The sequence below is a fragment of the Rattus norvegicus genome, chromosome 8 (assembly GCF_021556685.1).
Source record: "Rattus norvegicus strain SHRSP/BbbUtx chromosome 8, alternate assembly SHRSP_T2T, whole genome shotgun sequence".
Lineage (NCBI taxonomy): Eukaryota > Metazoa > Chordata > Mammalia > Rodentia > Muridae > Rattus > Rattus norvegicus.
This window is the reverse complement of record NC_141541.1, coordinates 37,067,228-37,093,424: the sequence shown is the minus strand read 5'-3', so window position 1 is coordinate 37,093,424 and position 26,197 is coordinate 37,067,228. Positions and strand designations below refer to the sequence as shown.

The 26,197-nt window shown below is 46.0% G+C and overlaps 1 protein-coding gene across 6 annotated transcripts in view; it reads right to left on the bottom strand.

The window, feature by feature from the left end:
• Positions 1 to 18,975, bottom strand: part of Kcnj1 (potassium inwardly-rectifying channel, subfamily J, member 1) — a 28,601-nt gene extending 9,626 nt beyond the window's left edge. The window contains exons 1-2 of one of the 6 annotated variants that reach the window (XM_087560424.1): positions 18,796 to 18,975; positions 13,781 to 15,896 (exon numbers count right to left, since the gene is read on the bottom strand). Coding sequence is in view for 1 of the 6 variants with exons in the window: in XM_087560417.1 (XP_087416543.1) it covers positions 5,063 to 5,119 (57 nt within the window). In the remaining 5 variants the exon portion in view is untranslated. 6 annotated transcript variants of the gene reach the window in all.
• Between the last annotated feature and the right edge of the window lie 7,222 nt (positions 18,976 to 26,197).

The following is a 26,197-nucleotide window of genomic DNA, read 5'->3' as shown; positions in this document are numbered from 1 at the left end:
TCCCAAACTGAAACAGCACATCAGTTTAGCCAAATATCACTGGCTCTCACCACCACGGACTGTCATGTGGTCAAACTGTAACTACACCAAAGGAGAAAAGGCTGGTGAAAGGGGAGGCAAAGAAAGGTTCTGACCACGAGCGTGTCTGTGAGTGATACTGGCTTCAGAGCCCACTTCCTGATAGGAAGGGAAAGCCGAGGACAGACAAAGATTATTTCAGGAGGAATGGGTCAATAATAAAGGCAGACGCCTCTTCTCAGAGAAGAGAGAATGGGATAGCAGGAGGGAACAAGCCTCAGCAAGGTTGATCGGGTGCCTGGTACCTAGACACAACACTCATCCTCTCTGCTCCAGTAACTCACTAGAGTATGACCAGCATCACTGCTGCCTACACTTGTTTTCTGAAAAGGCAGCCTCTCGCCTGGTACCCACGGTCAGGCTTTGATGCACAGTGTCACAGACATCAACAAAAGCATTCTGCTTCCCGTAGGTCTGAGGAGTAAGGGTGCTTGCTATGTAAGGATAAAGGACCCAAGTTCAAATCCCTAGCGCCCATATGAAAAAGCCAAGCCTGAAGGTTTCAGGGTGGAGACAGGCAGAAACATAAGCTACAGATAGTGAAGACTGACGGAAGTCACATGTGCAAGTGCCACTCTGCATTGGTTTGCTTTGCTATGAAGATGTGAATAATCAAGGAAGCTACAAAATGGTCTACAGAAGGCCATTGTGATGACGTAAAGTCTGCACGTTCAGCTTTAAGATGCCGTATGCCGTCTAGATAGCTGGTTTGTGGGGGAGAGGGGATCAATGTGCATCCTGAGAGAATCACAGCTCTCGAAAGCAGAGAACGACCTCTGCTTCGGGTCTCAGTGGGAGGCATGGGAGTGCTGTCTTTCCTTTGGATAAGCCAGGCTGGGAGCAGACAAAAGCGCACACAGGGAGAATGTCTGTGAGGTGAGGCATTACCAGTCTTTAGTGGAAGCACATGTCTGTGGTGGGATTAGAACGCCTCAGTTTGGATGCTGGGAACTTCTATGTGACTTCCCAGCAGATTTCCTCGTGCACCTCGTAACTGTTTCTTGAGAGCCTTTGGAAATGGTGGCATGTCACAACTATGCAAAGATGGACACATAGTCTCTACTCTATCCAGAGATTTTTTTTTTATAAGTAGCACTCGCCCAGGGTCTATGAAGATGGCAGCAGAAAATAGAACTCATGGGGGTGGGGGGTGGGGGAGAGATGGAAACTTGGAAGCACACAGTGGATCCCAGGATTTTTTTCCTAAGCAATCCTCCTCCTCCTCCTCCTGCTCCTCCTCCTCCTCCTCTGTCCTCCCTCCCTCCCTTTCTTTCTTTCTTTTTATTTGCTTTTTGTTTGTTTGGTTGGTTGGTTTTTTGTTTTGTTGTTTTGTTTTTTGTTTTTTTTGTTTTTGTCAAGACAGGATTTCTCTGTAGAGCCCTGGTAGTCCTGGAAATCACTTCTGTAGTCCAGGGTGCTCTCGAACTCAGAGATCCACCTGCCTCTACTAGAATTAAAGGAGAGCTATTAAAAGAGAACCCCACCAATGCTCCACACAACCTTCATGCCTAAGCCCATGAGCATGGTGCTTTACCAAAGGAAAGTTTCACTCTATTATCTGTGAGTAGGCTAAGCCTCTGTTGACAGGGAAGAAAGCTAAAAATGGCCACTTTGGCCCCAAAATGGATGAAGATAAAGCCCCCTACCCTTGAAAAGTGAGAGTGTGGGAAGCGTGGTAATAAAGGGCCCCAGGGAGACACTGCCGCATGCTATGTGTACAGCACCCCCTGGAGCACAACATGAGTAGTGCTTCTCTGATAGGGCTATCTTGAGGCCCCAAAAGCCAAGGCCAGATGCAAAAGTCCCTTACCTGTATCCTTGCATTTAGATTTCATAATAGTTCCGAGAGCCTGAGAACTGAGGTCCAGGGATGTTAAACAGCTTGCACAAGGTCACAAAGCCGAAAAGCAAGCATAAAGATTAGAAGAATCCTTGTTTTTAAGCCCCAGAGCATACTCAGAACAGCTGTAAATAGCAAAAGAAGACAAACATGCTTTCAACACCTGCTCACTGTGGGCTGGAATGGTGGCTTTGATGCACGTCACTTTGCTTTGTATGGGAAAATCACTCAAATGGTCAGAGCTAGTAAGCGATCAAGCGGAAATATCTGACTAGCTGAGAGAGAAAAGGTTTCTGGTCAAGGAAGAGTCTTTACAGAAGCACCAAGAAGAGAATAGAAGGATATGGGGGTAAAGGCTCAATATGGAGGACACAAGGTGCATTGGATTGGATCTAAGGGTCACTGGTGTCACAAGCTGTGCCACTCCATGTCCTGGACAGCTCAGAAATGATCAAACTGCCAGTGGAACTAAGAAGTGACTATAGATGCAGCTGAAGACTTTACGCCATCAAAATCCCTGCTTCCTCCTGCAGGTTACATGACTGGAGCAGGCAGTGGCCTACAGCTGGAGGAATGGTGTCTTCCATTTGGAGATGCCAATAGATACCTACAGGTTTTCTGCACCTACACCAGGGAGGAGTTCACTCTAATGGTGACAGCTAGGGTAGAAAGGTGGGGGCTCTCCCACACACTCCACCTCAATGGATGGGAGAATTTGCTGGCGACACCACAGAGCTGAGCCCACTGCACTCCCCAATGCAACAGAGTCTTGGCTGTGGAGTCATTGCTAAGTCATGCCTAGGCATGAGAGTGAGACTCGGTGGCAAGAAGACAGACATACTCAGCGGGCAATCCGGCCCTGTTGTGCTCCTACAATGGAAGCCATCTAACAATGTCCTCTTAGATCTCTCTCACGTTCTCTCTCCTCTGTAGGGAGCGGCTAAAGATGGCTCTGACATCTGGTGGTCGTTGGTGATAAACACCTGCAATGTGCATGTATTGGCATTTCTCCGGCAGTTATCAGACTGGAGTGATATTCATGCTAATAAGGTATTTCATACTCCACCAATCCCCAGAGGACAAGTTTACAGCCACAGCCTGTCTTGTATTTAAGGTGAGTGCCTTTGTTCCCCGGGTCCCCCGTATCAAGAATAAGGTGTTCCTGCAATAAAGGCTGTTGAGAAGAATCCAATGGTGTTGCGTCTTCCTTGCTGGTCGAGGTGGGCGCTTCACTCCTCTGCTGGGGACAGTTGATGTTCTACCTCCACCATCCCCCCTTCCCCCCACACACACACACCTGACTTCTTGGCCTCAACTTCACCGTCACTCCTGACAAACCTGAAATGTCAGCTTGACCATGCATGCTCTTCCCCTATCATGTGTGTTTGTACCCTTTCCATAAGGTGAGCAGTCATTTCGACATGCATTTACTCTGCACTGGTTTGAGGGCATTAACCCCAACTCTGTCCTCTGTGTTGTTCCTAGCACCCAGTTACCCCAGCTTGGCAGAGCAAGAGGCCCAGTCCAGATCATTTTCCAAGGAAGTAAGTAGCTCCAGGGAAGTCCAGAGAACTCACAAAAGGGATCGGTAGCATTGTTGACCATGGGCTCTGGAGAGGTAACCCTTAGTCGCTGTAGAACCTGGGTGGGCAGGTGAGCGTGACACAGAGACTGCCTGAGAAGTTCTCCTGAGACAAAACCTTGTTTGGCTCCCCGGTGGCCTGGGTGTCCAAAGATCACTCAAGTTACTCCTCGCCTTTATCTAAAGAGGCGTGATGCTTCTCAGAGTCAGGTATGAATGAACCTCGTGTCCCCATCAGACCTACCTGACTCTGGGTTTGGTTAGAGGGCAAGGATCCAGTGAAGAAGACACCAAGGAATGCCCAACACACAAATACACTGCCTAGAGACATGGGGCAGCTCTCTGCAGAATCCTTAGTACAATGCTAAGTAGATGGGCCAGGACAGACTCTTCATTCCACATAGGGAGAGCCAAAAGGACCCACTCTGCCTCTCGTGCAATTAACTCAAATTCTCAGACTTGGTCTCCGTCCAGGCCTTCCTGAGAGTATCTATCCTAACAGCAAACTCTGGTTCCTCATAAATTCAGGATTTAAAATTAAATGAGCGCAACTATCCAGAGGCCTTCTCTGGTCTGCTGGTCTCTTGATTTCTCTTCCTATTAAGCAGACACTGGAGGTGTCTGGGTATATAACCTTACACCGAAACCAGTGTATGTTCTCAGCAGGTAGTACAGGGACAGAAACTGTGGAGAAGTCATATTACACACCCAGGAGGATATTAGATGTTTAAAGGAATCCTAGAGTGGATTATTTTATAAAGTGAAGAACAATTTTTTGCAAATCAAATAATCACCAAGCACTCGTGTGTCCCCATAATGGTGCGTGTTTGGGTGGAGACTGTTACTCTGGAAACTGGGCACGTCTGTAATGACACTATTCTTAAATTTCACATGTCAAGCCACCCACCTCAAATGGCAAGGCAATTTCATGAAAGAATTTAAATGTTTATAAAAACGTGTATTTATTACGTGCACACAAACCCTGTTATTAGTCTGACCCTTCTGGTTCTCTGTGGTTTGGGTTCTATTACATCAACTCGGCCCTTTTAGCCCAGAAATAAATGAATTCCATGTGAGCCAGAGCCCCAAACACTGTCTGCAACAAGAATGTACACTCTACTTTAAAGAAAACACACAGAATTCCCAGCCTCGGTGTTCTAAGAAGAGTAACTATGCAGTAAGGCCAGGAGAGGAGGAACATAGAAACCCGTATCCATACCCTGCACCCATGCACAATGACCATCGCAGCTCAACTTCATGCACGTAGGAACTTGGAGGCTGTCTGTGTTTGGAGGTGGGGGTAGGAAGTCTCCTGGTCCCATATTCTAGCTGATGTTTTCTATTTTCCTGTCCCAGTCCCAGTGAGTCCCCAGAGCAGAATATGACATGTAGGTTTGAGGATATACATCTAAAGGTAGTCGTTTGTTTGCTTGAACACTGGGTGCGGTATAAGCACTGAATAGGTCAGCTTCTTCAGCTGAATGAAGACATTCAGACATACCTTATGGGCAGACAGAGCTGCAACAGCCCTGGAGATAGGAAGCAATGGAGCCTAAGCTTACCTTACTGAGTCCTGCCACTCCTGTAGGAATAGAAGGAATGGAAAGCTCAGACACCATTGTCTGTACTGCCTTTCACTCTGGGCTCCAGCGACCCCTGTCAAGGGTGCACTTCATGGAGCTTCCTGAAGGGTAAAGAGAAGGACACAGCTTGAGGTAGCCCATGGAATAGCTGAGGACCAGTCTTCCTGTAGCTTCTATTGCTATGCCTCAGGGAGCTTTCAGAGGTCAATGATTACCCATTTGGGCTTGAGCTCTGCCAAGCCATCAGAGTTACATTAATGGGGAGGCACGACATCTACCCTTCCACATCAAGGTGCTTTCTGGGAAAGCCCTGGGGCCAAAAGGAAATGGAGCTGGTAGTCTCTGTGAGCCTCTAGTTGTATGCCACACAGTTGTTCTTCGTACATGCCCAGTTCACATCTTCAGGGTTCTTCTTTGGGATAATTGGAAGTGCTTCCTCTTTGCTACAGGCAGAACACACATAAGGAGCTCTCTCAGGATAGTACAACTGTCACACAGCCTTCCCATCCCATTCCTTCTGTGTCTACAAAACATCCCATACATCCTTCACCTACTCTGTGTCTGTCGTTGAAATGAGAAAGACAAGCACAGAGAACATCCCTCCAGGACTCATGGGCAAACCCAAGCTGGCAAACAGCCCACTGCAGTCCCAGCTCCTGAGAGACCAGCAGGCAGCAGCTGACGCAAATTCATCCATGCCTTTCCTCCCTCTCCAGGTACAATGACCTGGAAAAGGTGAAGGAAATTCCTCCTCCTTTCCTCCAGTTCGTCCTTCTATCCTAATGAGAATAAATGAGGAGAATGCCCTCGGTCTCAAACCTCACTGGGGCGGCCATTGTTTTCCAAATTGGCTTTATTATGGCAAGGATTAAATGAAATATAGCCATATCCTACACAAACACTTGACCCAGGCTTTAAAAGAGAAAGCAACCCTACATGTCTTTTCACTTATTAGTAAACACAATGTGGCACGCCTATAGAACTGGGCTATTATTATTCAGTCCTAAGAAGGAAGGGTTGTCTATTACCTGTACACTCCATTTGTACTACAGCATGAATGAACCCTGACAGAATTATCCTACACTAAGGTGGCCAAGTATTCTACAATTCTCTTTTCAGACATGTCTAGAATAGTCAAGACTACACAGAAAAAAATGTTAGACAAGTCGCTGCCCAGATATTGAAATGACTGCTAATAATTTTCTTTAGAGGTAGAAAAAATGGTTTTTATATTGATTGGGGTGACAGTCATTTAGCTTTGTAAATGTGTTATTCAAAACAATTGCTGAAATACACTTCCGATGGTAGGATTGTATAATGGGAATTATTTCCTGCTACAGCTGAAAACATACACTATGTACTGGCAACATAGTAGGGCTACAACAACATAGTAGGGGGAGCTTCTTCCCACCCTCACCCAGCTTCTACTTCTTCAGACACTTGATGGGACCTCAAGAGACCCTGACATCACCACCAGCACCACCTTTACCACCCCCACATGCTTGATCCCAGAGCACAGAAAGCAGAAAGTGTCACTCTGGGCACCATCCTTTTTCTGTGCATAGATACTTCCTGTCTGTAGAGACATTTCCTCTCTGGTCTGTGTTCTCTGAGCCATGGGGGGGAGGAATTATCAAGTGCAGAAGAGGAGTCCCGGGTGTCTATCTGACTGCACTGGATGAATTATGGTCTAGAATTTCAGCTCCAGGTGCTATTCTGCTACACCCCAGGGCTGTTTGTTGGGCTCCCACAAGCACAGCAGGCAAGCCTCATGGGGCCCTGACCAGAGCACAGAGGATGGGAGGATGCCCTCATGGATTTGGCCTGCTCACTGCACTCGATGTAGGCTCTCCACAACAGTGCTTGCCACGCCCTGCCCCATGCATCCTCATCTCTGGTTCTTCTCTTGGTCTTTCTGCCCTGCACCATGCCACGCAATACTTCCACTGTTTCTAGGGTTTATTCTTTGCCCGCAGCTCTTGTGTTCTGGAGTTAATCTCATTAATCTTTTTATCCCCAGGCAATGCCAGCTCAAAGACAACCCAAGAGTCCACACAACCACTCAGAACCGATCTTTGCAACTGGAGACCACACAGCAATTAAAAGCCTGACTGTGCCTCCAGAGGACCTGAGCTTGATCTCCAGCACCCACATGGAAGCTTAACACCACCTGTAATTTCAGTCCCAGGGGAGACATCACCTGCTTCTGGTCTCAGAGGCACGTGCACACAAGCAAATCATCCATATACACCACATAGTAAAACAGTTTGTGTGAAATTAAAAAAAAAATAAGAACAGAAATCTGCATCGTTCCATAGTTGCACCGCTCCACCCTCTCCCCTACTGCCCACCTCCACCCCACAGGACCCCAGGAGAGAACACTTAATCGGGGCTGGTGGGTGGGATCTTCCTGCTGCAGAGAGCAGCAGCTGGCAGAAGAAAGGCCTGGAGTCCAGACTCAGGAGCTAGTCAGCAGGTGACAGTATCTCAGACCTTCTAGAGGACAAAAGGAGGGCAGATGTCTTTGCCTGCTTTCCGAAGAGTGTCATTATGGAGAGTAGCAATGCACAGGGGAAGGGGGTGGGAATCACCTCTGTGTTCAGTAGCCAACCTTTTAAGAGAATCTTTGGGCGGGGCATGGTGGCACATGCCTTTAATTCCCTCACTCAGGAGTCAGAGACAAAATGGATCTCTGTGAGTTCAAGGGCAGCCTGGTCTACAGAGTGAGTTCCAGGACAACCAGGGCTACATAGAAAGACTCTGTCTTGAGAAAACCAAAACAAATAAACGAAGAAGAGCCCTTGCCTGGGTTGACACAAATCATAATGACCTGGATGATGACATCTCGTCAAATCTAGTGGTGGGGGGGGGGGGACTTAAAGACAGCTTATGACAATCAGAGCCCTACACTAACCCAGTCCACCTGCCTGAACAAGTGCAGGCTCCGTCCAGACCCTGGCCTTAAAACAGGTAGCCAGGTTCAAGTCAGGTTTGAACTCCTGCTCTGCCATCTTCTGGGGCATGACCAAGCAGTCTGCCTGGGGTTCCCAGGGCTCATTTCCAACATCTAACCTATTAGGGCTCAGAGAGTTCCCAGGACTCACCAAACAGTTTTGCATCCTCTCCTTCCCTCCCTCCTTCCCTCCCTCGCTCCCTCCAGTATGCACCAATGTTCCATGATTCCTGCACTAAGACACTCAGCAACATGGAAATAAAGTCCCTGATATGTCCCATTCCTCTGGCCCGTGCCAGTATCAGGCTTAGATTCTTCCTCTCTTTATTCTGCCTCAGAGTTCTTTGGTCTCTCCAAGTTTTTACATAGACGACTACTGACTTTGTCCTCTTTTAGACTTTTAAGCCACTGATATGTTCATAAATGCTAAAAATGAGCGGGTCTTTGGTAGTGGAAGTAGATGCACAGAAACATGTACACTCTTGTGTATGACTTCAACATGTGTGAGATGTCTGTGCCGCAAATGTCATGCCACTACATGTCATGAACTGTAAGCTTAGCTTAAGAAGAAGAAGGAAGGCTCTTAAGTTCATCCAGTGTGCCTGGAGAACTAATGTTACTTCTTGCCTTGCCCTTCTCAGCATTTGTTGGATTCAAACATGCTTTTCATGCAGTCCTAGTTAATTGCTGGACCCCTAGTTGGCTAAGCCACTAGACCAACTTCTCTTTCTCCCTGGTCCCTCTGTTAGAGAGATCTCTGAGGCCCCATAGGTGTTGTTGGGTACAAAGTAGAGTCAGCGTGCGAGCCTTCACACATAGGTTGCACCAGTCCACTGCCTTCCATTGACGTACTCATCCAAGAAGCACTTGTAGACAGTCTATGCTCCTTTAGTCTTAATCACTTTAGTCTTGATCACAGCTTGGGCCTCATACCCTTCAGGAACCAGAGAGCCAGGAATTTAGTTTCAGCTGAGCACAGCTGTCAATCTTCTCGCTATTCCTAGACGTTTTCCTGCTTCTTGGGGGGAGCCTTAACAAGGTGGAACCAAGAAGAAAAAAAAATCTCTCCTGACTAGCAGAGGGACACAAAGGGGAATCTCATACTGAAACACAGGGAAAGAGCAGCTAAATGAGCCAGAAACATTCCACCATATTTTACTGTAGACAATTAATCTACCAGTATGGTATATTCTTCTGGCTACAGCTAGGGTGTGTTGAATTAACAATGAGTAAAAATATGGGAAAGAGGTATTTTAGAGTTCTTTGAAAATGAGAAGAAACTGGATGCCTTAAACTGGCTGGAAAATCCTGAATGTTCCAGGAACCTCTCTTGGATCTAGCTCAGCCTAGGGTAATTTGAGGACAGATCAGAAGAATGACATATCTGGGTCTTACTTTATCTAAGCCATTCTCCATGCTAAGCTCAACCATTATTACAACTGTAGCATTGTACTGTTACCTGTGGTTATAGCTACTATCTCCTGGGTAGACAGGAGGACACCAGAGACTACAAAAGTCAAGTGAATGAACAGCATTTACAGAATCAGGAAACTGGGGGCTAAACTACCATACCATAGTCATGATGTAATTATTGGGCGGATAATTAAATGTGTCACTAAAATGTCTCCCTCCCTAGCTCTCTCACATAGACCTGAAGGCTGGCAGTACATTCTCTACAAGTGGCCCTCTCACACATGACTAAAGTCCCACTGTTGTCCATTGTCGTTGTGGACTTGATCCCTCCTTGGCTGGGCACTACTGCAGGAGGAAGGAGCAGGCACTTGGTGAGTGACTTCCTATGATGTACCAGAAACTGAGCTTAGTAGTAATTACTTATTCAGGCCTCACAGGGATGACCTGATGTAGGTATGTTCAACTGTGTTTTACAAGGGAGGGAACTGAGGTTTAGTGGGTGACTGTGGCTGATTGGCACACTCACTGGGGACCTAATCTAGAACCTGCACTACTCTGTGACTAAGCTCCAAGTCCTCCCACCCACCTCACGTACCCACCCCCTAATAATACCACTCCTCCTTCCAGAGAGGTTAAATAGCTCCTAGGAGGCAGAGGATAGAATCTTAGACCCCAACCTCTTGTCCAAATACAAGTTTCCTCAGTATTTGGCCAACAATTTAACCAATAAAATAAGTGAATTCTAACATCTACAATGGAGTCAGGGAGGCAGGGAAACCTGAGAAAGACTGGTCCTTCGTATCTCTCCTGTCTTCCTTTCCCATGCTCTCTGATGCCCTCTCTGTTTTCACTGGAAGCCTGTCATATGCATGGAACCCTGCTAAGAACTGAGAGAGAGCATCCTTTCACAGGCCTGGTATTTGGGGAGGAAGAGAGAACTGGACAGATTAAAAGTGACCCAATAAACACTGTGATGATAAATTGTGAGAAGGACTAAGGAATACACATTAACAAGAAGTGGCCCAGAGAAGACCAGTAAGTGGGCATGGCATTTGCCTGTGTGTATTTCCTCCAGGAAAGGAGCCAGTGGGAGATCTCAAGTCACACCCACGAGGTTGTAAGAAATTCTGTATGCCTCTTGTTGCTTCCCTCCCCCTCCTCCTCACCCTCCTCCTCCTCCTCCCCCTCCTCCTCCTCCTCCTCCCCCTCCTCCTCTTCCTCCTAACCACCACCACCACCACCATCATCATCATCATCACCACCACCACCATCATGTCTCCTCTGTTCTACCTCTGGATCCTAGAAAACAGAATTTGCTTTAATGGAATATCAGGAGGGAGTCTCTGGTCCTAAAGACAGTTTTGTTAAATTTCCTTCTGATATCAGAAACAGAGTAAAGAATCTGCCTCAGAGAAAGTTCTGCTCCTAAATGGAAGTGGGGTCTGCTCAAGTGCATCTGCTACTCTTACAGAGGACCTAAATCCCATCTTCATCTTCATCAGGAGTCACACAACCACCTAAACAGCAGTTCCAGGGGATCCAAAACACCCTTCTACCCCCAAGGACACACACACATACAGGTAGCATGCACTCATGCAGACAAACATGCACATACACAGACATTTGAAAAATAAATTCTTAAAATAAAATTTAAAAAGTGGAAGGGTCTCCTTTGGGTCAATGGTTGTCAGTTTGACTTGATTTGTTGGAGGTGGCATAGTGTTTCCTGTCTTTTAAGTGCATAGATAATGAGCCAGGCATAGTAACACATGCCTTTAGTCCCAGCACTTGAGAGGGAGAAACAGGTAGATCTTTGTGAGTTCAAAGACAACCTGGTCTAAGCAGAGAGTTCCAGGACAACCAAGAATTCGCAGAGAGACCAACCACCCTGCATCTTATAAAATGGGGGGAAGTGTGCAAACAGTGTAGCATCTCACCTCCCTATACGTCTCTTTTAATGTTATATTTTCACCTCGGGGAATACACAGGAACTGCTTTGGGTGCTATCAGGTATCTGGAATCAATAATTATATATTAAACTATTCTATTTTTCATAGTTAATTAATGTTCTCATAATAATGTTTACATCTGTTGTTGTAAAATTATATTAAAATGGTGTCTTTTACCCCCTCTAGATCTGGCACCGCAGTGCCCCAAGATATCTGCTAGATATCTTGCCAGAAACACACATCCCAACTCAGCGGCAGCCCAGTGTCTCTGCCGCCACACACTCTCCCAAAGTCTAATCGCCACAAGAAAGAATACACAACCCAATAACCTCTGATCCAATTGATAAGATATAATTGCCCACCTAAACATACAAAGCCCTGGACACATCCATCCTTTAACATTCGTAACAACCTGCAAATGTACAGGGTGGAATCTTAACATAAGTCTCCATGTTCTCTCGGCAGCTTCTCTGCCAGTCTCCTCCAGTCTCCTGTCCTTTCCGTTCCAGTCTCCTCCTCTTCCCTCAAACTTTTCTCCCACCCATCCTTCCTTCTCATCCAATGACAGGCCTCATTCTATCTTGTACCTGCCTCACCTGTATGACATCATCCCACATACATCTTTTTAAGAAAGCTCATAATTTTGTGAGATATGTCACAAACTCTAAATTTTAGGATCATTTGAGAAAAGTGGTAGGACCTGTTCTATTGAAGATCTGGAAAAGAGAATGACTGTTGGGTTAGACAGCACTCAGAGTCCCCAACCCACTCTTGGAGGGGATGGATGCAGGCAGGATAAGCTTCAGTCCCATTAAATGTGTCTAGATGTGGTGCACTGGGATTTTACTTCTGGAGGTGGCGAGATTATCAAAGGTTTCAGTATCTTGGTTTAATAGAATAATACTCCAAGGAGGGGGCACTCCAAGATCAGGGCCATCTTATTTAAAGACAGTGATGGTTTCTGGATTAGTTTTACAAGAAGGGCATAAATGTGAGTCTTTTCTGCAAAAAATGAAAGCGCATACATAAGGTAGCTTAGAACACTTGCTAGTCATTTACCAGAAGAGTCCAGTTGTAAAACAGCTGTAGGGTCGATGTTATCTTATTCTGGCTATCTATGCTTTCCAACCCATCAAGCATGTCGTTCAGTCATATGATCTCACATTCTTTAAAAAAATATTTTCCACCTTAAGGCTGTTGATCAATTCTGTTTTAATCATAAAGAATCCATGATCCGCATGGATTGGAAGTGAAGAGGAGTTTGCATCAAAGAAAGCACAAAGAGCAAACACTGAGGCCTTTGTGCTTTTGAGTCAGGACCCACATCTGCAGTAGAGTGCACTGCTGATTTGAGAGTTATTTTGGCAAGAACTGAGGCCCAAAATCTTGTTGGAAGTTGAGGCGACATTCTGTCCCAAAACCCAAAGAGGCCTTTAGTCAACAAGACCAGAACCCTCTGGTCATTCTGATGTGCAGGGATCAAGCTTTGTCTTTGAGTCTCTAGAAAAGACAAGGTATGAGCTCCTAACTCAGGCGTGGCTCTCCTTTCCTATATTTAAATATCAGGGACGATCTAGACAAGACCCAGAAAGAGGCCTATATTTTGACACGGCATACATAGAAAACCGTTAAGTTCCCTTTAGAACACAGTAAAATAGATTAGGTAATATTATGTATGTAAAAAATGTTTCAAAAACATAAAACCCCCGTACCATGAAGATCTGGTATTAAGTTACAGAAAACAAAAACAAAACAAAAAAAAAAAACCACTGACTTTGTCAGCTGGTAATAGAAACATCCAGAAAACATTCAAGAGGTACAACATAGCCACTCCTTTTTGGTAAGAGACCCCTGAGTTAGATTAGTGTGGAGACAGCAAGGTGCATTTGGAGCAAGAACTGATGAGCCGAGGAGTGTTATCATAGGAAAAGAGAAAAGACCCTGTAGCCAGGCACAGAAGTGCATTCACAGAAGGGAGCTGTGGACAGAAAGAATGGCCTCAGCCCAAGAGAAGGGAGTCCAGGCCTTAACACCAAAGACAAGGAAAATCCCATGTAACCAAGCAAAAACTCCAAAGACAGGGTCTCATTCTGCACCATTTGGCTCCCCACCCCATATTTCCTTAGATGAATTTGAAAGATACTCAAGCGTAGTGTGTGGGACACAGGCTTTACTTCAGGTGGTGGCAGAGTTTAATCAAATGAAGCACTCCCGAGAGAGTAAGCCATGATGAAAGTGACACTGCTCAGATTCATGCTAGAAAGTAGCTTTATACTCCTTTGAGTATCTCGGGCAGCTTTCTGTGGAGTGGGTTTTTCTAGGTGATTGGCAAGAAAGGGACTAACGTAGGTAATGTTTTGCAGAAACGTCGGAATATCACACCTGAACCTGAGGTAGAAGTTAGAGCTCAGATTCCATTCTTCGAGCCGGCAGTCAGTTCTGTTGGTGGGCTTCAACAAATCCTCCAAGATCCAGCTCTTCATATAGTAGTTTAAATCTTTATGGGATAATCGGGATACTTCTATTTCTAGTGTTACCAGAGAAACATGGGGTGAGGAGGTGGGTCCATCCTCAATGTCTTCCAAGTCTGTGAATATCTAGCTAGCTACCTAACATTGGCAGCCCTCATGCCTGACACCCTCTCTATGTTTCCAATGAGATAGAAAATTTCACAGAGCAGAACTGTCTTCATGCTTTGCCCAGGCCAACAGGGCATGGTTTCCTGAGGGCCTTCTAACATGACCTTATGTCATTGTCTGTACCTTACCTCTGAACACAATCAAACTCTATACTCAGTGCATCATTGTTGATAGCTCAGATCCCCCCAATAACATCAGAATAAAAGGTTGACTGTTCAGATAAGCATGAGGCCGGATCCTCTAATCTCTCTGAACATCTCATCATTGGACTCGACTCCATGGGTCCAAATTTTATGCACATTTTTTCCATGAGACACTAGTAGCAGTCATTCACATTTGCCAAGTTCACTTTTCAAGGGCAAATGGCTGCTTTGGAAAGAGCCAGAAAGCTCCCAAGAATTTAATCAAGGGCAACGAACCGTGAGACTTCCCTTAGGGGCAGTCACCTGAGAGAACTTTGCTTGCCCCAATTCGGCAAAAATAAAACACCATATTAACCTGTTGCTTTCAAATAGTGCTTGGCGCATATTTAAATCATCTCTCTGAGGATCAGGTGGTACACTGATATACACCCATTAACACAATTCCTGAATCTGAGCCAAAAAACCACAGGGTTGGTGCAATCAGGGTGACACACTCGGAAAAGTCTAAGTGTCCGGTACTTTGTCTTAGAGAATTGAACAAGAATCTGTTCTCAGAAGCAAAGGTGGTCCCCATGGATCTTAGAAGTCTACAAGGCTTGCAAGCATCCTGAATGCAGAATGGAGAACAGAGCAAACAGCCATTCCTCCATGCAGAACAGAGAACAGAGTAGACAGCCATTCATTCCAGGCTCACTGTCTCCTGGGAGTGATGAAGTTATTGATCTCAGGCTTTGCTGGGAGAATTCAGACTCTATCTTTTTCTTGTGGCCTGTGAGCAAGTTCCCACCATACTTTGGGGCCTGAGTCTCTTCTTCCGTCTCATGGATAGGCCGGGCTCAATGATTTAAGGCGGTGTTCTTGACCTGCTTATGACAGGAAGCAGCAAAGAGCACTTACTGGCGTTTTGAGGAGCAATTGAGTGAGGCCCAGTGTTTTAGGGTTCTCAGTACGTCTGAGGTTGCCCATCACTTGCATCGTCCTTGGGCTCTTGCTGTTATTCCTAAGATGCCTATTATTTTGGATTCCTCGTGCCTATGAGTAGGTGTGTCTATGAGTAGGTTTGTCTACATGAGTCCAGGTGCCCCTTGGAGGCCAGGGGCTAAGTCCCTCTGGGACTAGAGTTACGGGAAGCTGTGAGTCATCCAGTGGATTCTGGGAACTAAGAATCTCTAACAGAAGCGGTGCAAGCTCTTACCACTGGGCCCTCCCTCCCGTTCATTGATGCTACCTCTTTACAAAGCTTCGGGAGTTCTGTAGATCAGTCTTGCTCCCTTCCCTGCTTGCTGGAAGATCCTAAGAAGGCCATGGGAGGACTTGGATACTGCCTCTAATTTCCTTCCATAATAGCCACAATACGGACGGCTCAGACTCTCCTGGGCTGGAGCATGGAATTCGTGCCAGGACTCCCATGACCTAAGTCAACTTTCAACTACTGTTGACTTTTCCAAGACTCTTCCACGCAGCTTGTCTCCTCTCCTCCTTTTTGTCCTTTGAAGATTTTGCTTGTTCATGTTCAGTTTTGTTTTTCTAGGGTCCACACCCTGCCTTTCCACTTTCAGTGTCCATTACCCAGAAAGCCATCCTTTACCCTTCCGAGCAGAGCTAACGTTCATGAATCATGCATGTTCCAGGAGGCAGAATAGACTGGGGAGAATCCCCAGTACTCCCCACAGTCCGTGCTACCTTTTCTCAACCCATCAGGAGGGGATGACTTATCTGAAAAGACAGAATTGGGCCTTGATGTGAGGACTGAAGAAAAGCAGGAACATACAATCAATCTTCATTAAAGGCCTGGGTTTGCCTTTTCTTAGATATTACAGAAGCTAAGTCAGAGTCACTATGGGTTTCTGACAGGACCTTAAGGGTTAGTATAGCTTGAGAGATGAAGGTCCTGAGGAAGCTGACTTGGAATACACTCACTTGGTGCTGACTTGGAATAGGTAGGTTTAGTAACAGAAGAGCCTCTATCACTCGGCAATTGTGCTGTGAGTCCTGGCATTGTCTCAACCTTAGACTCATTGCTGTGTCCACTGAGGGATCAGTCCTCTGAAGCCAAACTGACTCTACATCCACCACAACACCTCATTTCAGCCGCAAGCACCCAGGAGAAAAGAGACCAGCTGCAGCTTCTCCCCAGACAACCTTGCATTTCAGAGATGTGCACTAGACAAGAGGCATCAGCAAGGCAAGTCCACTGACTGACATGTCTGTCACTTCATCGCTCTGAGGCTGCAGCCCAGATGGAGGTGTGAAGATTAAGTGTAAGGAAAATGCACGTTGCCATTCAAAGTCTGCTCACTTATTGGGTGAACCCTTGGGGACCTTGCCAGGTCTCCGGATTTACTTCATTCTTCCCTGTCCCCTGCTAGAGCTGATCAGGAACTAGATCGCAGGGATTCTGCTTCTTAGTGACCTCCTACCTCTTTCCCAGCCCACCTTGCACTCAAAGCCTCCTTTGCACAAGGAGACTAAGCTCTTAACCTCATCGCCTCATGTGAGGCCTTTTGTCCCACTGAATGCCAGTGGCTGAAATGCCAGTGCTAGGAGTCCCTGTGGCTTCTCTTCTCTTGCATTACCCATCCACTTTCACCCCTACCCCACTGCCACTGGCTTAATGCACCCTGCATGTGTCATGCCTATATACCTTGTGAATAATATTTCCTTATTCTAGAATATTCTTTCTCTTACCCCAGTAAGAGAAATCCTGTCTACCTAAGGCTTTTAGGATAATGCTATTTTTGAAGTCTTTTATTAACAAAGTACAGTGTGCTATACTTGCACTCAGCCATGATTCTGTGAGTGCCCTCCTCTGTGGAAGCCCAGGCTTCACATACCACATCAGGAGCCTAGACTGTAAATGCCAGGTCCCTACAGCAAGGCTGCCGGTGGCATGCATTTGTCTACCCATGCCGTGTTGTCCCAGAATGCATGATTCCCAGAGCATTCTAAGTTTGCTTATTGTATGTTTATTGAAACACATAGGAAGATTTAAAGGACAGCAGCCATGATGTTAATAAGTATAAGAACGAAGAAAAGACAAGTGTCATCGAAAGTATGCTGATTATAGAGAAAGAGAACTCTAGTGTGGGTTACGGGAGGATCAAAGCACTGGTACATATAAGTCATCCCAGAGAAAGTTCTGTAAAGAGAGGTTGGGATGTTGTCTGTCCATAGAAATCCTTCAGCAAAGGCAAAACAAGTGAGTCACAGCTGGATTTGTGGGAAATCACCACGCTGTGAAAAGGCCCAAGAGAGATTTGTAACCTGGTACCAAAAACACCTGGCAGAGAAAAGGCGAGGGACATGCATGGGGGACTCTGATTCAGCTCTCCAGAGCACAGCATGTGTGGCCGTGGTAAGTATCTTACATTACGATGGCTTTCAAGAATCAGACAAAGCAAACCAAAAGCCACCCACAGCATCAAGGTCCAAGACTCTGTCGTGAGCAATTTGTGCTCTCTGCTTCTTTACGAGTTCAGTCTTCAGTCTGAAAAGACTTGATCACTTCCTTGTGTGGAAGGAAACCCATCTCCATGAATTGAGTGTCAGAGAAAAGAAAATGAGAGGAAAAACAAACTTGGAATGACTGCTGTTTTCCCAGATAATCCTATCCATTGTGGCTTGAGAATCTGCAGTTGATTGACTGCATGGGAAGACTGTCACATAACCTATCACATAGGACGGAGCAGAGGGCCAATGAGAAACCTCAGCACCTCCTCCCTTGGTACTGGACCCTCCTCTAGCACAGAAGTGTCTCGGGGAGCACTTGCCTACCTTCGCTTCCTTCCATACTCACTGTGCTCCGCTCTAAGTGTTGTAGGTTACCCTTTGTCTAAACATTGATTACAGAGGGCCACCTTCTTTTGAGTAGGTATGAACAGAATCTGTTAGAGACAGATATTTGGAGAAGGACCTCCAGTCCTTTCAGAGTGTAGAGAACCAGTTGGTACCGTTACCACCAAGAACATTTGTCAGAACAATATTTTGGGAGCTGAACAAAAAATGACCGATCTTGGGGTTGGGGATTTAGCTCAGTGGTAGAGCACTTGTCTAGCAAGTACAAGGCCCTGGGTTCGGTCCCCAGCGCCAAAAGAAAAAAAGAAAAAAAAAAGACCGATCTAAATGCCTGTACTGAAAATGATCCATGAAGTGTTACCTAGGAAAACGAAGCACTTGCCTGAGACAAAATATCGTATAACTTGCAATTTCCTTGGCTACACTAGACTTCAACAGAACCTTTATCCTCTGCCTTCAAGGCCGAGAAGGTAAGGGAAGTTCTACTATTAAACAAGGTGCTGCTATCAGGATGTTCAGAGGCAGCCCCGTGCTCATCCTACAGCCAAGAGAAGACACTGCACTGGAGTGATGCAATCACACACAACCTTCCAAGCCTCAGAGCTGTGAAGTGGCCAAGGGAAGGCAGAATGTATAATCCTTCTACTAATCCACCTACAACCAGCAGATCAAAGGCAAGAGGTGATTTAAAACCACACTCATCCCTAAAGCAGGAAGGGACAGATCTGTCTAGATTACAGGCAGGAAAAAAAAAGATTAAGCTTGCATGAGAATTAACTACTTTTTCAACAAAGAGGCGATGAGATGGCTCTCCTCTTACCTCATGGATTGCTGGGGTAAATGTGAAGACAAACGTTCATTTTCTTGGTCCCCAAGAAAGCAGTCGGGTGCTTGCACCTTTGATTCAAGAGTTTGGATGCCCCAGCTAAAGGTGCCCAGTGCCTTGGTTTTTATGTCTGTGGGTCAGCTTAGACTGGCTCCTGACTCATCTATATGCAGCAGTTCTCAAAGAACATGGTTTACTTTATAACCGGATCCAACAAGAGTAGGCGTGGCATTAAATGATTGAGATACACTGAAGGTGTTGAGCTGCCAAGATAATTAAGAGAGACTGGTTTATGGAGCCAGGGCTTGGAACCAGAAGGAAGGCTTTCTTGTGTGACAGTGTCCACATCACATAAGTGAATATACAGGGGCCAGGATGCTTCAAAGTGGGAATTCATGGTCCTCAGGGAGCCCCTCCAAAGTGTCACCTGCTTGGTGACTCACTCAGCTATCCTAGAAGGTTGGGCCAACCTGACCTTCCAATGGTCCTTCTTTGTCACTACAGTAATATGGCAATGTGGTCTTTATAGCAAGGAGATAGTTGGTAGGTTTGAGACCCCATCCACCAACTTCTGCCTGAGGCAAGTTACATAGTATTGCCTAAGCTTAGAAGTCTGTACTATGAAGTGAGTGAGATAATATAGGAAGTGCATTGGTATAAGTGTGCCCCTACCCTCTATAGTCATCCAGACATCAATCCTAGATCATTTCTAAGTTGTTGTTCTAGGTGCCCCCTTTAGGCTGCAATGTCCTCTCTGAACACTTCACCACTGATCACCATCAGAAGCATGGGAAAGCCACCATTGTGCAGGAGAAACAGTGTCTCATCACCTGACAACATGGAAACACCAGCCTCTACTCAGAAGTAGAAGCAAGGAAACAAGCAGAAGGTCTGAGAAGGACCGCAGCTTGAAGGTCCTTCTCAGGTGCTGTGTCAACGGCTCTGACACCATAGCTACTGTAGAGCAGTTTCTTCCATATTGAAATATTCCACTGAGAAAAACAGATGTTCACAAAGAGAACTGCAAGATTCACAAGGCCCCTCCTCAGAACATTGTAGATGGAAAACAGGAGACTTCGGTGATGTAGCTTTCGCCATGTTGATGATGTTGGTGATGAGCTGTCAATCAGAGTGGGCTTTTTGGCAGTACAGCTACCTAAGTCACCTACACTTCTATAAGCAAGCTTCATCTGCCCTCCTGTAAATAACTCCAATACCCACGTTGGTTCACCAAGATAGACTTGAGTGAAATTGTTTTCTTTTGTCTGTCACCAGTGTCCTTTCAGGGTTAAACATGTATCCCCAGAAACTGCCTTAAAGAGCAGAACTGACACAGGATGATGTTTACAACAGGGATGAAACGAAAACTGATCCAGAAATCGATGGGTGAAGGGTATCAGCCTTCAAATACTTACGTGTCAAAGATTAGGAACAATAATGTAGTAGCTTGATGTGATCTTCCATGTCGAGGTGTATTTGATTACGTGATCATCATAAAAGGCGGAGCCTGCAAGGGGTGGTGAAGTCATGAGGGCAAAGCCCTCAAGGATGGCATCCTGACCTTTGTAGGAGAACGAGGTGGAGTGGGTACATGCTTTGTTGCTACAAGGACAGGGTATCCATCTGCTTACTGCCTTCAGGCCTTCTACAGTGTGAAGACGCAATGTTGAAGGAGCCATCTTGAAGAGGTAGACTAGACACTCGTAAGACACAGAATCTCCCATTGGGCCAATCTTGGGCTTTCCACCCTTTAGAACTGTAGAAATAAGTGCCTGTTGTTTGCGAATTACCCAGCTCTTGTGTTTTATAGAAACCCAAGCAAAGACACAGCTGTAAGTAAAGCCACTTCTGCCCTCATTTCCCCTGTTAAGTTCAATATGAAACGTTTCCCAGGGAGCAGTGGTATGACCCAGAAGAAAACAGGAGCAGACACTCAAAGCTCTCCCCAAGTGTAGACTTTCCCGCAATACAAACTTTCCTGTGAGTACTCCAATCCCCAGCAGTGAGGCCCTGCCCCTACGTTCATGCCTTCTCTTTACTCCGTCCCTCAGAGTGGGGCTCTCTTCTTCATTGTTAGATCTCCCCAACCCCAACCAATGAAATATCCCCAAAGCCCAGGCTGACCCCCAACCCAACTCCAAGCAGTCTAAGCTCCCCAAGTTTAGATGTAGAGCCCCTGGAAACAACCCTTAAAGACCTCCAAATGCAAGTGGAGCCATGCTCAAGACCATGCCCTTGACACAGTATAGCAGGACACTAAAGAGAAGCCTTTCATGGCCATATGGCTCTTCTTCAGTCTCTACAGTGGTCCAGGATACTTCCACCAACCCTCCTCCCCCTCTCCTTCATTCAGTCTTTGGTTACTTCAGGCTTTCTCCCACTTTTCACTCACATGGGCAATATCCCCTAATGAATCCCTTACTCCATTAATCTCATCTTATGGTCTGTTTTTAGGAGAACTTGGAGACAGGTATACTGGGCTGTTCAGACAAGACAAGGACTATCACAGAGCACGACAAGAGAGCCACTGGGGTCCCACAGAATATCTCAGGGAAGGAGATCTCATGATCCACCATGCCAGGCAGTAACTTCATGAGCCCACGCTATGCCTGTTTGCCCCTGTGAATTATGGGTCTGCCTTTTCATCTTCCCAGACACCCAGCAGATGACTGTGGCAAGGCAAACATGTATACAAACACATAGAGCTCAAAGATAAACAGTGCTTATCAGACATGAAGAATAAGCCCCAAGTGAGGGAAATAAATGTTTTCTTAACTGCCTCATTTACTCGCTAGGCAGGTGCCTCTTGCACAACAGCACCAGATTGTCTCATTAACATGCTGACCAGGTATTGACCTTAACTTTGTCCATGGCACTCTTGTCCTCTACATTCAAAACTGGGCCCCTTTGCACCTGCAGGGAATGACAAAGAAACCTGTTGCCAAGCAACGGAAGAGGGCAGGGCCCATGCATCCTCCCAATTCCACAAATCTTGGTCTAACGAGTAAGTGGAGCTGACTGACCTGATAGATGCCCATGTGACTGAGCTGTCCATCCCTTCTCCCACGGACTCTCTGCTCCTGCTCCAGGCCCCATTTGCCAATTTACCTCTGTCTGTAGCTAGGGAAAAGCTTTGGACTCTATTCCACAGCACTCGGACTCAGAGAGGGGAGGTCTCCTGTCCTCAGAATCTAACCATGCTGTCTCTGCTGATGTGGAAGGGAACTCTTATGTGTCGCCTCACCCCAGCACCTGAATATGGTCAAAGGTAATAAATTTAGAACATTTTTTAAAAATATTGTCCCATAGCCAGTAAATATCCCAACAGAAGTTGTTTGGAGAGACCAAATGCCTTTAGAAGCATCTCTGTGACTTAGGAAAAGTCAGAAAGTCTATTCTTCCAACAAAGGGGAGCAGTGGCAGATTTCTGGGGGCAAGACCTTTGGAGGTGGGAACAGGCAGGAAAAGTCGAGAGGACTTTGCATACCAGGACCAAGCACTGGGCTGGAGGGGGAAGGAGGGGCATGGAAGACAGCCAAGGTGCAGCTGTCAATCCCAGCAAGGTTGTCAAGGTGACTTCCACATGGTCAAAAAGAAGGGAGCCGCTCACAGGACTGTTCAAGGACTCTGCACCCAGCATCACAGTTCATTGTTCGGGGACTCTTGACTTTTACTGATACGTAAACAAAGGAGATAACTGCTTTGGGATACATTCAGTTTGCAAATAAACTGAGATTAAAATGCAGGCCAGCCAGTGGTAAGCAAGCACTCCCAAGGGCTGATTCATGAGGGAATTATCTATGGAGCAGGCAAATGTCCCCCAGTAGGGGGATGGAGTTTTGAGTCTTTGTTCCTCCTCTGACCTAATTCATTAACAATCGCCTGTAACTGTAGACTTTATGGATCTATAAATATTCTATGCAGAATTCATCCTGTGGGTAATCAGGGAATACATTTAGAAGAATCTTAAATTGAAAATATAATAGATTAAACGAATGTGGTTGTTTTAAAGACAAAAGGAGTAAGGAATCCCAAAGGTAGAAAGTTTCAAGGTGTCAGGAAAGAGAGAACAGTTGCCAAGAGGTTTTACAGGGTTTGAGAAGTTGGAGAACAACTGAAGAGAACACAGCTGCAAGTGCTAAGCTTGGGGCCTGTGGACAACAAGTCTGTCAGAGCATAGGCTACAAGCTCCTGGAGCCCAAACCAGAGGGGAAGAAATATAGATACCTCTGAACAGGACTGATATTTGGGGCTAAAAACAGGAATACTGGTTAAAAGTCCTTTTAGAGCTGGGCATGGTAGTATACACCTTTAATCCCAGCACTTAGGAAGTAGAGGGAGACGAATCTGTATGAGTTCAAGGCCAGCCTGATCTACATAGCAAGTTCCAAGAGGGCCACAGCTACTTAAAGAGACCTGTCTTAAGAAGAAAAGGAAAGGAAAGTCTTTAGAAAACAGGTTTCTTAGCCCAGGGCTTGAGGTTTATTCTAGAGAAAGGGTGTGAACTTGGTTTCTTCAGTTACAGCTTAGGGTGGACACAAGGCACTTTACAGTGTAGACCTGATGCTCTGTGCAAATCTGAACTGCCTGATAAGAGGCTCACACCTCCTTCCCCTACTCTGGACTCAAGTGTTAGATCCTGGCCATTGGGAATCCTAAAAAGGAAGCTCTGGGCTGAGAGGAAAAATGTCTCTATTACTGACATCCTGAGGTCTCTCCACCTGGCAGGGTCAAATGCAGCCCCTCCCTTGCTACCTCAATAAATGCCACTCTCTTCAGTTCCAGGCAGCCCAGGGTCATCGGACCCTGAGGAAAGGCTGTAACATAAAAGAGGTCCTGACAAAACCCGGAATAAACAGAGACAAAGCAAAAGGCAAAATAAATTGAGATGATATTATAGATGAGAACAAGTACTGGAAACGAGGGTGGGGGGAAGATGCACCTGGAAATATAAATTCTTAAAGCAGGAAAAAGATGGGAAACATATCAAAGAAAGCTCAGGACAGAAGAGACACCAAAAGAATAGGTTTGATGCAGGAGATTTAGCATCTGAATGATGACAAAATATGGTGCTGTAAATGGCCACCTGCAGATACACACAATAAATCCCATCACAGCTTCTGCTCCAACACTATGGTCCCATGGGCGCTTCTCAGCCATTGTCTGAAGCAGGGACATCAAGATAGGCCAGCTTTTAGAAGGTCTGAGACTCAAGCCAGGGAATCTGGGTCAAAAATGGCAGGCCATAGGTGGTATCCTCTTCAACTTTGCTTCCCTCTCTCCTTCACAAAGGATGTCAAGTTGCCCACCTCATCCTTTGGACTTTCCAAATTCCTCCCCAAATTCTCTTATAGGCAGCCCTTAACAAAATCCCTGTTATTCATTTTTGTTGGTTTAGTTGGATTTTTGTTATTTAGAATCTCCCTATGCTAACTTGGCTGGCCTAGAATATGCAATTTAGAGTAGCCTTGAACTCGCAAATGTTCAGATTAACATTATGTACATCCATAACATCCACTTCGCAGAGAACCCAGACAGTACCTAGAAGTTCTGGAAGGAATTGGGAAACAAATCGGAGAAAATGTAAAACTCTCAGAATGTTTTAGTTACTTTTCTAGTGCTGTGGTAAACCACCCATGACCAAGGAAACTTGCAAAATCAAAGCATTTATCTAGGGATTACAGTTCCAGAGAGTTAGAGTCTGTGACTATCGTAACAGAAAGAGTGGCAGCAGGCAGACAGGCATGGAGCTAGGGCAGTAGCTGAGAGTTTGTACCTTGATCCACAAGTACAAGGCAGAGAGAACTATCTAGGAATAGTGTGCTTTTGAAGCCTCAAAGCTCATCCCCCAGTGACACACTTCCTCCAACAAGGCCACACCTCCTAATCCTTCCCAAACAGTTACATCAACTGGGGACCAAGCATTCAAATTCTCATTCAAAACACCACACAAAGTTAAAGTCCATGACTTTTAAATTAAAAGGGTCCGTTCAGAAATCACATCCAAATAGTTCTAATGCTTACCTCAAGGTAATTTCATCAAAATATTTTCATTTCCTTTTTTGTATTGAAAACTATTTTCAGACAATATATTCTGAATATATATTACCCTTCCTCACCTACTCCCAGATCATCTCCATCTCCCCCCACCAACTCTATACTCCCTCTTTCCCCTCTTTCTTTATAAAACAAACAGGCAAACAAATACCCAAACTAACCATAATTTTCAAAAAGGAAAAACACAATACAGACACACATACAAAACCACAAAACCGGAAACCATAATCTATAAGCAAAAGACCAGTAAAACAAAACAAAATTCAACCCTGTAATGAGCAAAGAGACACCTTGTTCTTGGCGTTATTCTTCTATCAGTCAGGGGCAGATGGCAGTCCTTTGTTAATCCTAGCTTGATGCCTGGCTTGGTGGTGTCTTACGCCTAAGATTCATAAAAATCAAATCATATCAAATCTATGCAGCAAAGTACAGGAGAAGGATGACAGACAGAGACCTACAGACTGCCATGACACCATAGACTTGCCCTCTACACATGGCACAGTTGTGTACCACAGACACTTGCTTGCAGATATACCACACAAGATGGATGGAGAATGCCACCCAGGGGCCCAGCCTGCAGTAGTAGCCACCACAGTGTGTGAGTATGGTGTGACCACGTGGTGCTCAGATGGGAGAGACAGAACTGGAGAGCTCGAACATTATGAAGCGGTGTGAAAGCAGAGACTTGAGGGTGAAGAGGAGTAGCCTATTGTGAGTGGCCAGTCCTACTACCTGGGGCCCTGGTGATGTCTCAGCCCGAGTTGACACTGAGGATTATGTCTAAGTCTGTGGCTACACAGTTTTAGGGTTCAGTGTCAATGTCTATATTACTACCAGAGAACACGGAGGTGTCCTTGGGAGAAACAGGCTCCAGGGACAATGTGGATATCCAGGGGCTGAGCATAATTAGAGGTAATGCTCCCCACCCCCTCACCACCTGCAGTAGCTGGGAGACCTGACCCCGGGGATCATGAGAACAGAAGAACTAGCCCTGCTCCCTCACTGGCTATTACACTCCAGAAGGTGGGCACTGCACCATGCTAGAGCAATACAGTGGAGCTGGGCTTGATGGGGAAGCCATGGGTTAGCCAGCCCAGAGGGTGTGAGAGCAGAAGAGCTGTTCCAGCTCCTCACAAGCTGTAGCACTTGGGAGAGTGGGCCAAGAACCTTGGCTGGGCAGAAAAATGGAGTTAGCCCTGGAGATGTGAGTGTGAGAGAGCTGGCCCTGAGGTCATGAGAGCAGGAGATCTGACCCCACCTCTTGTTGATGGTGATGGCAACATTGAGTGTCCTAGCTGGGTCAGTGCTGGAGAACCATGGTGGTGTGGACAAGGGAGAG